General features: G+C 50.5%; 3 protein-coding genes across 3 annotated transcripts in view; 2 read left to right on the top strand and 1 right to left on the bottom strand.

Annotated features, from left to right (window-relative positions):
- Positions 1 to 7: 7 nt before the first annotated feature.
- LOC147015310 (uncharacterized) lies at positions 8 to 1,493 on the top strand. The gene has a single exon (XM_085849103.1). It carries the CDS (start codon positions 93 to 95, stop codon positions 1,491 to 1,493), a length of 1,401 nt encoding a protein of 466 aa, XP_085705229.1. The 5' UTR covers positions 8 to 92.
- Positions 1,484 to 3,289, top strand: LOC147015309 (ATP-dependent DNA helicase PIF1-like). The gene is made up of 2 exons (XM_085849936.1): positions 1,484 to 3,157; positions 3,241 to 3,289. Exon 1 carries the CDS (start codon positions 2,052 to 2,054, stop codon positions 3,153 to 3,155), a length of 1,104 nt encoding a protein of 367 aa, XP_085706062.1. The 5' UTR covers positions 1,484 to 2,051; the 3' UTR covers positions 3,156 to 3,157; positions 3,241 to 3,289.
- Positions 3,290 to 12,624: 9,335 nt separating this feature from the next.
- The window catches only part of LOC147015307 (uncharacterized), a 45,682-nt gene continuing 42,977 nt past the window's right edge, over positions 12,625 to 15,329 (bottom strand). Inside the window, exons 8-9 of the mRNA XM_085849935.1 lie at positions 13,961 to 14,096; positions 12,625 to 13,290 (exon numbers count right to left, since the gene is read on the bottom strand). Coding sequence (XP_085706061.1) covers positions 12,640 to 13,290; positions 13,961 to 14,096 — 787 coding nt within the window. The 3' untranslated portion in view covers positions 12,625 to 12,639. The remainder of the gene's footprint in view (positions 13,291 to 13,960; positions 14,097 to 15,329) is intronic.

Raw genomic sequence — 15,329 nt, 5'->3', positions numbered from 1 at the left:
GTGACGCTGAGGTGCTACCTGGACGCCTCACCATTCTGCCGCCGTCAATTTATGGGTCACCACGTTGGTATGCCAAAGAGTTTCAGGATGCAATGGCTTTGGTCCGAGTCAAGGGAAAACCTGACTTTTTCCTAACATTCACCTGCAACCCAAAGTGGCCAGAAATTAAACAATCACTTTTTGAGGGTCATTCAGCCAATGAAAGACCTGATATCATCGCCCGGGTGTTTCATATGAAGGTGGAAGCACTCAAAGCAGACCTCCTCAAGAATGACATCTTGGGACATGTGGACGCTTATGTGATGGTGAAGGAAACGCAAAAGCGTCACCTTCCCCATATACACATGCTCCTGAACGTGGTACCTCGTGACAAGCCCAGAACACTAGCAGATGTTGATCGCGTGGTCTCTGCTGAGATTCCTGACAAACGCACAAATCCGGAACTACACCGTATCGTGACATCACACATGATTCACGGCCCATGTGGGGAATGGAACATCTCGAGCCCTTGCATGGCAGACCGGAAATGCACAAAGGACTATCCCAAAGCCCTACGAGAAACGACAAGCTTCTCTGATGACTCCTATCCCCTGTACAGAAGACGGGCAGAAGCAGCACCTGGTGATCCCATCATGAAGACAATACGAGGTGGTGCTAACGTATTGGTTAACAATGCATGGGTTGTGCCTTACAATCCATATATTGTCCTCAGGTACGACGCTCACATCAACCTTGAGATCGTATGTGCTGTCACCAGTGTGAAGCACCTGTACAAATACCTTGAAAAGGGCCCGGACCAGTGCCTGGTCAGACTAGAGCCACATGAGAGGATGCGAGAGGCATTACGACATGATGAAGTGACACGATACGAACTAGGGCGTTACATCACCGCATCTGAGGGATACTGGCGCATTTACGATTTCCCCATTCAAAGCAAGTACCCACCAGTTGAGATGCTGGCACTCCATCTACAGGATGAGCAGGTGATCACGTTCAATGACGAAGGTGCCGTACAGAACGTGACGGAGTCAGGATCCCCTGCAACAACGCTCACCGCCTTTTTCGAAGCCATGAATCTCCATCCACACATGCGTCATGTCCTATATCCAGATGTGTTCCAACACTTCACCAACTTTAGGAAAAGGTTTCAATTGCGGAAGAGAAGGCTGAGTTTCCAGGATAACCGTAAGGCTGATACGGTTGGGCGGCTCCCCATTATTTCCGTCAACTCACATAATGCCGAGTTGTACTATCTACGCATGCTACTGTACCGCGTGCCTGGCCCCACATGCTTTCAGGATCTCCGTCGTGTTGGTGGTAGGGTCATGGAGACCTATCTGGCAGCCTGCATTGCATATGGCATCGTTGACAATGACCAGGAGGTGGATTCTGTTATGGAAGAGGCTGCAAATATTGCATTTGGCCCTGCAGTCCGCGAAGTATTTGCCAACATGCTCACATTCGTCCTCAGAGGCAACCACTTGCAGTTCTAGGAAAGGCACAAGTATGCGCTGTGCGAGGACTTCATGCGTGCAGCAGGTGTGAATGAGCCAAATGAACGCATTGTGAGTGAAGTGCTACTGGAGCTGAGGGACAAAATTGAGAGGCACGGCTTTTCGCTCAGTAAGAGCTTTGGCCTTCCTGAGCCTGAACCAGTTCATATCCAATCTCGCATTCCTCGCATCATCGAGCACGAAACAGGGCACAATATAGGAGAACTTGAGGCTTACATCGCTCAAACAGAGTGCCTTCTTAATGACGAGCAGCGCGTTGTTGTCGATAAAGTGATGACGAGTGTGGAACACGGACATGGCTGGATGATCGCAGTTGATGCAAGTGGTGGGACTGGGAAAACATTCACATTGTCTCATATACTCAACAAAGTGCGAGCAAAGGGCAAAGTGGCTCTTGCGACTGCTGCAAGTGGTATTGCAGCTACTCTGTTGCCTAAAGGGGTCACCTTCCATAGTCGGACCAAGTGTCCTCTCATTCTCACTGATGAGTCCACTTGCAACATCAGTGAAAATGACACCACTGCAGCACTCATATGAATGACGAATATAATGGTGGTGGATGAGGTTTCAATGATGGATCGTTGCGCATTGGAGGCAGCAGATCGAACATTCCAGTGGCTTCGGGGCTCAGAGGAACCATTTGGCGGCATCACAATGGTTTTCAGTGGTGACTGGAGGCAGATCCTTACCGTTGTGCCACACGGTAGCCATATTGACATAGTTGGAAGGTGTTTCAAGAGCTCATACCTGTGGAGAAAAGTGCAGATACTTCGTCTCACAGTAAACATGAGGATCATGCAGGGTGCTGGAGAACAACAGGACGAATCTAATTTTGCAAAATTCCTGCTGGATCTGGGTGAAGGGAAGCTTCCTGTCAATCCAGAAGAGGGTGAATTTGCTATTGAGCTCAGGGAACCGCTCATTCTTCCAGGTGAAAAACTTCAGGATATTGTCACTTGGGTGTACGAGGACTTGCACAACAACATTACAAACCCCAAGTGGCTATGCGAGCGTGTTATACTATGTCCGACCAATTCCGAAGTTGATCAGGTAAATGACTACATGACAACCATATTTCCAGGGGAGGAACATGTTTGCTGTAGCGTCGATACAGCGGAATCTGAGGGTGATCATTTGTATCCGCCTGAGTTCCTGAACACCCTCTGTCCATCTGGTATGCCTCCTCATCGGATCATTCTCAAGGTGGGTCTGGTGATCATGCTGCTACGAAACTTCGACCAGCAGAGCGGGCACTGCAATGGCTCAAGGTACATCATCCATCAGATCCTTCCAAATCTGTTGGTTGCAAAATCTGTGACGGGTGTCAATTCTGGACGCACATTGCTCATTCCACGCATAACCTTGAGTCCATCTGACAACATCTTCCCGTTCACTCTGCGGCGTTGGCAGTTTCCAGTACGACCATGCTTTGCCATGACTGTGAATAAATCCCAAGGGCAGTCGCTACACCGTGTTGGGGTCTTCTGCACAAGAGACTTCTTCAGCCATGGTCAGTTCTACGTGGCGGCCAGTAGGGTTGGCAGATCCAGCAGCCTCCGCATTCTTGCCCTGGACGAGGAAACAAAGAAGAAGCGCCGTTTCCTCAGCAATGTTGTTTATGAAGAGGTGCTAACGAGATAAAGGTGTGTACATGTAGACAATTTTTATTATTATTTATTTATTGAAGAAAAATTGCTCCGAAAATAATTTATCAAAACGTTGTTAGATCCAGCAGCCTCCGCATTCTTGCCCTGGACGAGGAAACAAAGAAGAAGTGCTGTTTCCTCAGCAATGTTGTTTATGAAGAGGTGCTAACGAGATAAAGGTGTGTACATGTAGACAATTTTTATTATTATTATTTATTTATTGAAGAAAAATTGTTCCAAAAATAATTTATCAAAAAAGTGCAAAACTTTTTTTTGTTTCCAAGTGTCAAAACGGTTTGGCCTTTGGAAGTGTTAAGAAATTCAGCTCTCCTCAACATGCTTCCCAACGAAATACATCTCATTTTGGTGGTATGCTTTGCAAACTTTTTTTTTTTTAACTTTTAAAACTAAAACAATTTGAACATGGAATACCTAATGACACTGTACTTTCAGGTCTCCTACAAATCATACCCTGTCGCCTCACCGTGGCGTAGGAGTGGCAATGGTCAATGGCAGTGAATGTCATGGCTAGCAAAGACAGGGAGGTAAACTTGATTTTAATTTGCATTTTAAGTAACTCTGTGTGTGTAAATATCACAGCAGTTGTTACTTCAATGCAAGCGATAATTTGTGGATTGCATGTGAACATTCCATATAGGCACGCACTACTTCCAGATAGTGATGACTTACTGTATTCTAATAATTTCTCGATTTCTTATGCGCATTAATAGATAAACACAATGCCCCAATCCAGTCGTCGTTTACGAGAGCGAAGGAACGGCCTGTGTGGTTGTTGTTTCTGACACGTGGTTTGAAAGTTGTTTTTTTTGCATGTACGGCCACGCAAGTATGGGCACGTGAGAGCGAAGGAACGGCCTGTGTGGTTGTTTCTGGCATGCGGTTTGAAAGTTTTTTGTTTTGTTTTGTTTGCAACTACGGGCACGCACCTACGGGCATGCACTAGTCCTTTTAAATGCAGAATGTCTGGCTCTTAATGGGTCATGCTAGAAACTTTTCTGTTTTGGGACCACTGGCCATGATGAGCACAAAGTGGATTCCCTCTCAGGAGTTGAGCTGGCAGACCACCCTTGAGGGAGTACTCGTACAATTAGGCGCCCCTTAACTGGAATGGTGACCATGAACCAGTGAAGAATTAAAACGAAATGGGGGGGGAGGGGTGAAGAGGAATGAATGAATGAATAAATGAAGGTGAGCAGCAGTTATTCTGGATTTTGAGAGTTAACAGAGGAGGTTTTACTGGTGGACCACATGCACCGTGGGGGAAGGAGGGCAAAGCGTGAACATGGCAGAGGGCGCAAGACCAGAAAGGAGGCGGTAGAAGACAGCAAGACCACAGACCTATCTGCCATGGCAAAGTGGTGGGCCCATACATGCAGCTTCATCAGGGGAGATTCCAATGATCATGAAGGCCTTGGTTTCCACCTTCATCAAGCTGAGCAAGGCATGAGGCAGGGGAGCTATCCCAGAGGGGAGAGCTGGGGTGTGTTCATTTATCAAGCAGCTCGGCTAGGCCAGCTGTTTCTCATCGGTTTCGAATGGAGTGCTTGCTTGAGTGCTTCAACCACTTTTTGAGTGCTCGACAAGAAACTTTGGTAACTGAACACACCCTAGTATTCCATCAAGTTGCAGATGAAGGCATTGTAGATGGATAAGAGTTCAGATGTGCCAAGTAAGGACTTTGCACAATGGAGGATGCCCTTTGGAGGCCAACTTTGAAATGTGGTTTGCTTAAGAAACACAACTAAGAGCGAGACCTAAGGGTTTAAGTGATTTAACTTTTTCGAGAGGATCGTGAACAAAGTAGATGGAAGGGTTTGCCACGTGGTCCTTTCGGAGATAGAGAGTGAGTGTGAGAATTGTCAGGTTTGGAAGACATATTCCAAGTGTTTGACCGACTTGTGATTTTGTCAAGGTTGGAAGAGAGGGAAGAGGCTACAACCTGCCCGTCAAGGATGAGAAATGTCATGGCAGAGGGTGGAGTAAGTCAGCAATTTTCCAAAGATAAAGGGGATTTTCCAGAGCCAGATAGATCATTGAAGAAGATCCGGAATAAGATGACGCTGAATACACTGCCTTGGGGCACTGAAGCCTTGACAGATAGAGGAGATGCAATTTTTTATGCAATGCCGTGATGTTGGCTGATTTCTAAGCAGATGGAAGATGACCTAAGGCAAATGACAGGTGGAAACAGGCAAAGAGAGGTAGTGCAAGAGCAGCAGAGAAGGTATTTGGGGCATGTAAGCAAATGCCGTCCAGTCCAGTTACAGAATCATAAGTTGAGGGTTGAGGGTTGCGGAAACTTCTTCATATTCCAAGGTGCAAAACACAAAGTCTAGGAGCAGTTGGATGTGACTGGGAAGGGTCGGTACAGAGAGCGAGGGGTTGGGGACAAGATTTGTAAGCAAAGACAGAATTGGGCATGCAGCATTATCACGAGTGGAGTCAACTGTGATGCCTTTTGAAGTGAGGGAAGGGTTGGAGGTGGAACATACTCCAGAAACAGACTTAACAAGGAACCACCAGGTTTTAATGGAGGGAGTCTGGAAGTTCAGTTTTAAGATTGGACAGATGTTGTTTTCTGGCTATCCTAAGGGGAGGGCAGGCCAGGAGGTTTGGGCCTGCCCAATTGGGAGGCAAGGCCGCGTCAAACCCGCCAAGAGTAGGTGGGTTTGACGAGGGGAAGCCGAGAGGGTGTTTGACGAGGGGGAAGCCGAGAGAGTGTGAGGAGGGGGAAGCCGAGAGGGTGTTTGACGAGGGGGAGCCGAGAGGGTGTTTGACGAGGGGGAAGCCGAGAGGGTGTTTGACGAGGGGGAAGCCGAGAGGGTGTTTGACGAGGGGGAAGCCGAGAGGGTGTTTGACGAGGGGGAAGCCGAGAGGGTGTTTGACGAGGGGGAAGCCGAGAGGGTGTTTGACGAGGGGGAAGCCGAGAGGGTGTTTGACGAGGGGGAAGCCGAGAGGGTGTTTGACGAGGGGGAGCCGAGAGGGTGTTTGACGAGGGGGAAGCCGAGAGGGTGTTTGACGAGGGGGAAGCCGAGAGGGTGTTTGACGAGGGGGAAGCCGAGAGGGTGTTTGACGAGGGGGAAGCCGAGAGGGTGTTTGACGAGGGGGAAGCCGAGAGGGTGTTTGACGAGGGGGAAGCCGAGAGGGTGTTTGACGAGGGGGAAGCCGAGAGGGTGTTTGACGAGGGGGAAGCCGAGAGGGTGTTTGACGAGGGGGAAGCCGAGAGGATGTTTGACGAGGGGGAAGCCGAGAGGGTGTTTGACGAGGGGGAAGCCGAGAGGGGGCTTGACGAAGGGGAGGAAGCCGAGAGGGGGCTTGACGAAGGGGAGGAAGCCGAGAGGGGCTTGACGAAGGGGAGGAAGCCGAGAGGGGGCTTGACGAAGGGGAGGAAGCCGAGAGGGGGCTTGACGAAGGGGAGGAAGCCGAGAGGGGGCTTGACGAAGGGGAGGAAGCCGAGAGGGGGATTGACGAAGGGGAGGAAGCCGAGAGGGGGCTTGACGATGGGGAGGAAGCCGAGAGGGGGCTTGACGAAGGGGAGGAAGTCGAGAGGGGCTTGACGAAGGGGAGGAAGCCGAGAGGGGCTTGATGAAGGGGAGGAAGCCGAGACGGGGAAGGGGTGGATGGTGTACTGAGAGGGGTGGGATGAGGTATAAGCAGATGGGGGAGGAGGTTGTGGTGAGGGAGGAAGCAGAGGGGGTTGACGAAGGGGAGGGAGCCGAGAGGGGCTTGACGAAGGGGAGGAAGCCGAGAGGGGGTTGTCGAAGGGGAGGAAGCCGAGAGGGGGCTTGACGAAGGGGAGGAAGCCGAGAGGGGGCTTGACGAAGGGAGGAAGCCGAGAGGGGTTTGTCGAAGGGGAGGAAGCCGAGAGGGGGTTTGACGAAGGGGAGGAAGCCGAGAGGGGGTTTGACGAAGGGGAGGAAGCCGAGAGGGGTGTGACGAAGGGGAGGAAGCCGAGAGGGGGCTTGACGAAGGGGAGGAAGCCGAGAGGGGGCTTGACGAAGGGGAGGAAGTCGAGATGGGGCTTGACGAAGGAGAGGAAGCCGAGAGGGGGCTTGACGAAGGGGAGGGAGCCGAGAGGGGGCTTGACGAAGGGGAGGGAGCCGAGAGGGGGCTTGACGAAGGGGAGGGAGCCGAGACGGGGAAGGGGTGGATGGTGTACCGAGAGGGGTGGGATGGGGTATAAGCAGATGGGGGAGGAGGTTGTGGTGAGGGAGGAAGCAGAGGGGGGGGGTGACGAAGGGGAGGGAGCCGAGAGGGGGCTTGACGAAGGGGAGGAAGCCGAGAGGGGTTTGTCGAAGGGGAGGAAGCCGAGAGGGGTTTGTCGAAGGGGAGGAAGCCGAGAGGGGGCTTGACGAAGGGGAGGAAGCCGAGAGGGTGTTTGACGAAGGGGAGGAAGCCGAGAGGGGGTGTTACGAAGGGGAGGAAGCCGAGAGGGGGCTTGACGAAGGGGAGGAAGCCGAGAGGGGCTTGACGAAGGGGAGGAAGCCGAGAGGGGGCTTGACGAAGGGGAGGAAGCCGAGAGGGGGTGTTATGAAGGGGAGGAAGCCGAGACGGGGCTTGACGAAGGGGAGGAAGCCGAGAGGGGGCTTGACGAAGGGGACGAAGCCGAGAGGCGGCTTGACGAAGGGGAGGAAGTCGACAGGGGGCTTGACGAAGGGGAGGAAGCCGAGAGCGGGCTTGACGAAGGGGAGGAAGCCGAGAGGGGGCTTGACGAAGGGGAGGAAGCCGAGAGGGGCTTGACGAAGGGGAGCAAGCCGAGAGGGGCTTGACGAAGGGGAGGAAGTCGAGAGGGGCTTGACGAAGGGGAGGGAGCCGAGAGGGGGCTTGACGAAGGGGAGGGAGCCGAGACGGGGAAGGGGTGGATGGTGTACCGAGAGGGGTGGGATGAGGTATAAGCAGATGGGGGAGGAGGTTGTGGTGAGGGAGGAAGCAGAGGGGGGTTGACGAAGGGGAGGGAGCCGAGAGGGGGCTTGACGAAGGGGAGGAAGCCGAGAGGGGGTTTGACGAAGGGGAGGAAGCCGAGAGGGGGTTTGGCGAAGGGGAGGAAGCCGAGAGGGGCTTTGACGAAGGGGAGGAAGCCGAGAGGGGTGTGACGAAGGGGAGGAAGCCGAGAGGGGGCTTGACGAAGGGGAGGAAGCCGAGAGGGGTTTGACGAAGGGGAGGAAGCCGAGAGGGGTTTGACGAAGGGGAGGAAGCCGAGAGGGGTTTGACGAAGGGGAAGAAGCCGAGAGGGGCTTGACGAAGGGGAGGAAGCTGAGAGGGGTGTTATGACGGGGAGGAAGGCGAGAGGGGCCTCGACGAAGGGGAGGAAGCCGAGGGGGGGTCTGCCGAAGGGGAGGAAGCCGAGAGGGGATTTGTCGAAGGGGAGGAAGCCGAGAGGGGGCTTGACGAAGGGGAGGAAGCCGAGAGGGTGTTTGACGAAGGGGAGGAAGCCGAGAGGGGTGTTACGAAGGGGAGGAAGCCGAGAGGGGCTTGACGAAGGGGAGGAAGCCGAGAGGGGCTTGACGAAGGGGAGGAAGCCGAGAGGGGCTTGACGAAGGGGAGGAAGCCGGGAGGGGTGTTATGAAGGGGAGGAAGCCGAGACGGGGCTTGACGAAGGGGAGGAAGCCGAGAGGGGCTTGACGAAGCGGAGGACGCCGAGAGGGGGCTTGACGAAGGGGAGGAAGTCGAGAGGGGGCTTGACGAAGGGGAGGAAGCCGAGAGGGGGCTTGACGAAGGGGAGGAAGCCGAGAGGGGGCTTGACGAAGGGGAGGAAGCCGAGAGGGGCTTGACGAAGGGGAGGAAGTCGAGAGGGGCTTGACGAAGGGGAGGGAGCCGAGAGGGGGCTTGACGAAGGGGAGGGAGCCGAGACGGGGAAGGGGTGGATGGTGTACCGAGAGGGGTGGGATGAGGTATAAGCAGATGGGGGAGGAGGTTGTGGTGAGGGAGGAAGCAGAGGGGGTTGACGAAGGGGAGGGAGCCGAGAGGGGGCTTGACGAAGGGGAGGAAGCCGAGAGGGGGCTTGACGAAGGGGAGGAAGCCGAGAGGGGGTTTGACGAAGGGGAGGAAGCCGAGAGGGGGTTTGACGAAGGAGAGGAAGCCGAGAGGGGTGTGACGAAGGGGAGGAAGCCGAGAGGGGGCTTGACGAAGGGGAGGAAGCCGAGAGGGGGTTTGACGAAGGGGAGGAAGCCGAGAGGGGGCTTGACGAAGGGGAGGAAGCCGAGAGGGGGCTTGACGAAGGGGAGGAAGCAGAAAGGGGTTTGACGAAGGGGAAGAAGCAGAGGGGGGTTTGACGAAGGGGAGGGAGCCGAGAGGGGGAAGGGGTGGATGGTGTACCGAGAGGGGTGGGATGAGGTATAAGCAGATGGGGCAGGAGGTTGTGGTGAGGGAGGAAGCAGAGGCGGGGGGTTGACGAAGGGGAGGAAGCCGAGAGGGGGTTTGTGAGGTGAGGTGGTCTAGAGGTGAGGGTACTGACATGGAGGGGTTTGACACCATGAATGGATTTGGAGGGAAATTGATTGTTGTGTGGCCATAACCTCTGAAAAATGGACTTCTCAGGATTCCTAAGTTGTATTTACAGGAAGACTTCATATGAAGGGTGGTAAAAATATTTTCCGTTAACGGCACGGAGGAAAATGGAACTGTAGGTGTGAAAGGAGGGTGGATGAACCAAGCGTTTTGGAATGAAAAGGCTTTTGGAAAAAAAGCCTTTTGAAAAAAACGAGGAACAACAGATTTTGATGATGAAGAAGAATAGATGGGTTGTTCCTGATGGAGTCGCAAGGAGAGTGAGGCATTAAAAATGTGATTAACAGCTTTTAAAAGGAGAAAAGTTTTATTCAGTGAAGATTCTGTTTGTGGGTATTTAAAAGGAATAGGGATAGAGAATGAACGAGGAAGTGTTGAGCATGGCAGCCTTAAACAATTACGCTTTACCAGGGCCAGAAATTCTACAATTCAATCAACTAAGGATGGTTTGGCATCGAAAATTATATGAAAACATGACCACTAACGTATCAGGTGCAGCCAAGCGGAGCTGCCAAGTACACACCAGCTAATAAGCAGATTTTGGGGGATAACCTCCCAGCTATGCTAAGGTGAGGACCATGCTCGACCAATGGAGGAAAACACAAAAACAAGCTAGATACATTTATAACAGACACATTAATTTTAACAAAGCGAGGAAAGTTATGTGGCACAGTATGGGTTTATTCACAAAATGTATACCAGGGGAAAGCAAGGAATTCATGGGTGCAGCAAAAGAAATGCAATATTCACAAAAGAAGACAGTGCAGATTTACCCCGAATAAACTTATACAATCTTTAATTACACTATACATGACAAGTGCAAACACACACACACACACACACACACACACAGACACACACAGACACACACAGACACACACAGACACACACAGACACACAGACACACAGACACACAGACACACAGACACACACACACACACACACACACACACACACACACACACACACACACACACACACACACACACACACACACACACACACACACACACACACACACACACACAGCCCAGAGAGATAAATGACAGTTGAGGATTACCGACCTCTTAATACCTGGTGCGGTCGGCGGACAGGCGCAAGCCAAATGCTGAGGAAGGAGGGAGGAAAACTGAAGGTGTCTAGGGTATGGGAGTAAGAGGTGCGAGTGTAATGCGGCGTGTCGTGAGGGGTGGTGAAAGAGGTGCAAGTCAGTAAGTTTCACTCTGAAAAGAACAGTTGTTTGGGACTTGCCCGCGCCGATTGCTCTTGTGCGTCCACTGTGGGCAAGAGATAGATGGGTTAGAAAGATGCACAAAATAAAGACCTTAACGGAATTGCGTAAGGGTCTGAAAGTGCAAATGTTGGCTGCTGGATGCAGCCAAACTGAGCATCAATGAAATGGAGAGGGCCCCGGTCGGTTCTGGTTATCAATTACTCTGCTCCGATTCCTCGCTTGGCCACGCTGACTTGTGGCATTATTCGTTTGGCGCTGAAGCTTGCCCAGTTTGCCGAAGTCTGCCTCTTCCTGTGCCGTCTGCCGGTCTGTTCTCTCCGGTCTCCCGCAGTCTGGCGATATCTCCTGATCATCATCTGATCGAGTGAACTCGGGCATTTTGCCTCTCGATGGCAGAAATAATCTACAGTGGTTGCCAGTCCTATTGGAGATTGCGGTGTTCGCTTGAACCGGTCTCCCCCCTAAGGCAGAGTGCATTTCATACCGTTCTGCAAGTATATTAGCAGTCACTAATTCATGCCTCATCTATCCGCTGCCATAGATAATTTTCTGACTATACTTTGTCTGTTTCCTCTCCCTCAACCTGCCTGGCATGGTTGTACCTACCAGTGTAGCTCTCTGGGTTTTTGGAACACACTCAATGTGATAGTCAACCCACAGTGCCCGAATAACCCCCACAGCCATCCCAAATGCCCTCGTGCTATGCTGTTCTCTTGCAATTTAAGGGGACGAGCCCAGCCAGAACATAAATCACAAGCACTCTAGCATTTGGGCACTCGGGCTTAACCTGTACGGTCATCAGGCACTGAATTGAATATCTCCTTAAATCTGGTTGAATTGCTCCTTTTATGCGCCTCGAGCAAGGAAGGAGCTAAAAATTGTATGAAACGAGGTTGTAGGCATTTTCAAACTCCTCCATTGGTGCACAGCAGTCGTCCCAAGCCATCGCCATGCCCGACCAGTCCTCAAAATCAAAAATGGCCCCATTCGCTCCCTGACCTTGTCATGCATTGGAGCACCGAGATTGACATGGGGCGAGAGCCTTTGGAAGTGCTCTCCAGCCCCGAACGTGTACTGGTCTCCATTCAAGGAGGGCCATTTAGAGAAACCCCGGCGCTATATGCATGTCCTCAAATTGACCCCAATGCATGCTTGCTCTTCGAGTCATACTCCAAAATAACACGACTCTCTTTCCTTCAGCGTCTTCTGAGGCTGTGGTGAGCATCCAAGGGATAGATGGCAGTTACGGTGGGAGTGGAGAGGTAAGAGAAACGTGGCGTTTGTAATGAAGAGATTGGGAGGAGGTCTTCCCAGCTGTGGCGAAGAGGGAGGGGGTGTTCGTAACGGTGGTGTTTGTCGTCAACAGAGGTTGTTGTGTGGATTTTTAGGAGACGTGTGGAGTGGTTATAGTGAGCATTGTAACGTTGTGGTGAGCAGAATGAAGGTCTGAGGTGAGACGGCAGTTGGATTTTGGCACACAATTTGAATGAAAATTGGTGCGCGTATACGAATGAACCTCGCTGTGCTTGCTTGCATGGTTCCTTTCGTCGTTATTGTTCTATAGGCATGCTTCCTTGCATCGTTGGTGTCAGAGATAAAGTGAGGTAAAGGGATTGAATAACAGAAAGAAGAGAGGATGAAAGAACTCACAAGCTAGCAAGACATGTGTAGCAACCAGGAACTGGAAAACCTGCTGTTAAAGTGCATTTCAGGTGAGTTATATTGTGTTAGGAGTGTAGTAGCTGACAATGCTTTTAGCAGTTTTCACTTCACTATTTTTCACAGACTGCAACTGAGCCAGAATTTGTATTTTATAATTTGGAGATTGTGTTAACCGTGTAAGCGATACCAAAACAGAGTGGATATATGGTAGGCACTCCCTGCTAGTCAACACTCCTGCAGCAAGTGCTGGTGTGGCACAGGGTTTCATGGTCACCATGACAGTTAGGAGGGTACACTTGTACTTGCATGTATGTTTACGTACATGCGCATATACAGTAAACACTTTCATAATAGGTACTGTAAAGCACACGTTTAAACAAACATTTTCATACTGTCGACTTAAGCACTCTCTCCATACAAACATTCCTCTCTGCAAGAAATTCTGTGAATACCTCCCACTCTCTCCCAACAACCTTAAGAGCCTAAAATGCCAGCAGTATTCAAATATAATCATACCTCTCACACCACCCTTGTAGTGGCTTTTAATGGCAGCCAAACTAATGGTTTCATCACCATCATCATCATCGTCATCAAAGCGGTCTGCCTCCAAGTACTGGGACGTGAGGCCTCGGAGGTGTTGCCGCTCACGCATACGGCGCTGCTGTGATTCACGGCGGATGGATGCTCGGAGACGCTCCTCTTCTTTCTGCAGGAATACATGGAGGTAGCAGCATCCACCTTTGATAAGTTACATCGCATTGAATAATAATCAATGAACAATATGAAGGTCAACACAACTTGTTATGAAACTAAAACCTAAAGTTCGTGAACTTTAAATAACAGGCGCGATGGTAACCATATGAAGCTGATGGGTCAAACAAAACAGTCCAGAGCGGACAATGGTCCGCTGAGATGAGTTTTTCGTCACCAGATAGTTTATCCATGCATTTTCACAATCACAAACCTTGCCAACTCTTCTCAGAGAAACTGACGATTTTGGAATGATATTTTAGGAAAAGATGCACTAAACAGACAGATTTTTTTTAATGAAGTTGACTCAGGCGAGGCATCACTGGGAGCCACCATTTTGTCCAAATCCGATATATTCCCCTGCAATGAGAACACGAGTGGCAAATCGAGAACGGTCGAGAAGGCATCCAATTTTGCCAAGGCACTGCAAAACTGAAGGTTTTGGAAGTACAGTCCAAACAAGGCAATTTGTGTTCTAGTGTTCAAAATATGAAATTCAATTGAAGTTCCTTGATCATAGACTGACACACACAGACAGACTGAACCGATTGTTTTCCCATGCTTTGCACTACACATGCAGGGTAATAATGATCATCCATATCACCAATTAAGACAGCCAAGAACACCTTGATCATCTCGCTGCGTTGAGACTCGGGATCTTTTCCAGCAATGGGCAAGATTCGAATCTTTTGAGTCTTGGAGCAGCGGTCGGCAAGAGAAAGTGTCATCTTGCGATGAGTGGCACTGTCTGTGGAGTGTGGTCTGCAAGACATAAGCCATGCCATAATCAGACATTTATCAGGGTAAAGATAACTGAACAATGCAAGTGTTGAATGATCCCCATTTTTCTGGCACAGCAACAAAACAATTTATAGCCTGGTGGGGGATTGACGGTTATTTCCCCAAGAGGTGGGATGAAAATGAGGGATTAGGGGGAAGGGCCATGCCCCCCCCCCTCTTTCCTGAAGTGGTACGGTCATGGGGAGCACAACTTAAGTTCACGGAATGGTCCTTATGTTTAACGAAGAATTTTGTTTCAACTGGATCTTGGCGTTGGTTTCTGAAAAGATTTTAAAAATAAATTACCTGAATTGGAGGCAAAACCCCCTTCTCAGCCTCTTTTAGGGGCAGATGCGGATGGGGAGCACAACTCAATGAGACCTTACTGTTCCGATGTATCGTACCAAATTTGGTCCATAATCGGTCATGTAGTTTGTGAGGAAAATGTGTTTTCGTGAATGAGGGATTAGAAGAGGTATGCCATAACTCCCTTTCCAGGGGAGATAAGACCATGTGGAGCACAACTTGAGGTTTGGGCGTGATGGCCAGTTTGGTCTGGATCCGGTTGTCGGTTTCTGAGAAGATGATTTTTCAATGAAATGCAAATATTTGGGGCAAGACACCCATTTTACCCCCTTTAAATGGGCAGATCCGGATGGAGAGCACAACCTCAGGAGACCTTATTGTCCTGATGCATTGTTCCAAATTTGGTCCATCTTGCTCAGGTAGTTGTGGAGATGTTTTAGTGAAAATGAGAGATTCGGGGAAGAGCCCGTGGCACCCTTTCTGGGGGTTTATGGCCATGAGGAGCATGAGCAAAATTTAAGGTGAGGGCATGGTTCCGATGTCTCGTGCTGAGTTTGGTCTGGATCTGTCTGGTGGTTTCTGAGAAGATTTTTGAATAAAATACCAATAATTGGGGCAAAACCCCCCTTTCACCCTCTTAAAATGGGCACATCCGGATGGGGAGCACAACCCCATGAGATCTTGCTGTTCTAATGCATCATACCAAATTTGGTCCCCATTAGTCAGATAGTTTGTGAGGAGATTATTTTTTTGTCAAATGTTAACGGACTGCCGGCCGGACACCGGGACCCACTTTATGAGCTTATTTCAGAGAGATAACCAAATAAATATTCCCACTTCGTGTTATTCTCAATTATTGGATCATTAAAGTTAATGGATTGAGATAAAGAGGTGTATATACTTGTAGAT

Source organism: Eptatretus burgeri, chromosome 12 (genome assembly GCF_056783735.1).
Source record: "Eptatretus burgeri isolate ZD-2024b chromosome 12, Ebu_testis_v1, whole genome shotgun sequence".
NCBI classification, from domain to species: Eukaryota; Metazoa; Chordata; class Myxini; order Myxiniformes; family Myxinidae; genus Eptatretus; species Eptatretus burgeri.
Note: the sequence above shows the minus strand (reverse complement) of the source record. Positions and strands in the feature narration are given on the sequence as shown.

What these genes read in the sequence shown, in the direction of transcription:
- LOC147015309 (XM_085849936.1), top strand. Translation starts at nt 2,052, where the DNA reads ATGACGAATATAATGGTGGTGGATGAGGTTTCAATGATGGATCGTTGC.
- LOC147015310 (XM_085849103.1), top strand. Translation starts at nt 93, where the DNA reads ATGGCTTTGGTCCGAGTCAAGGGAAAACCTGACTTTTTCCTAACATTC.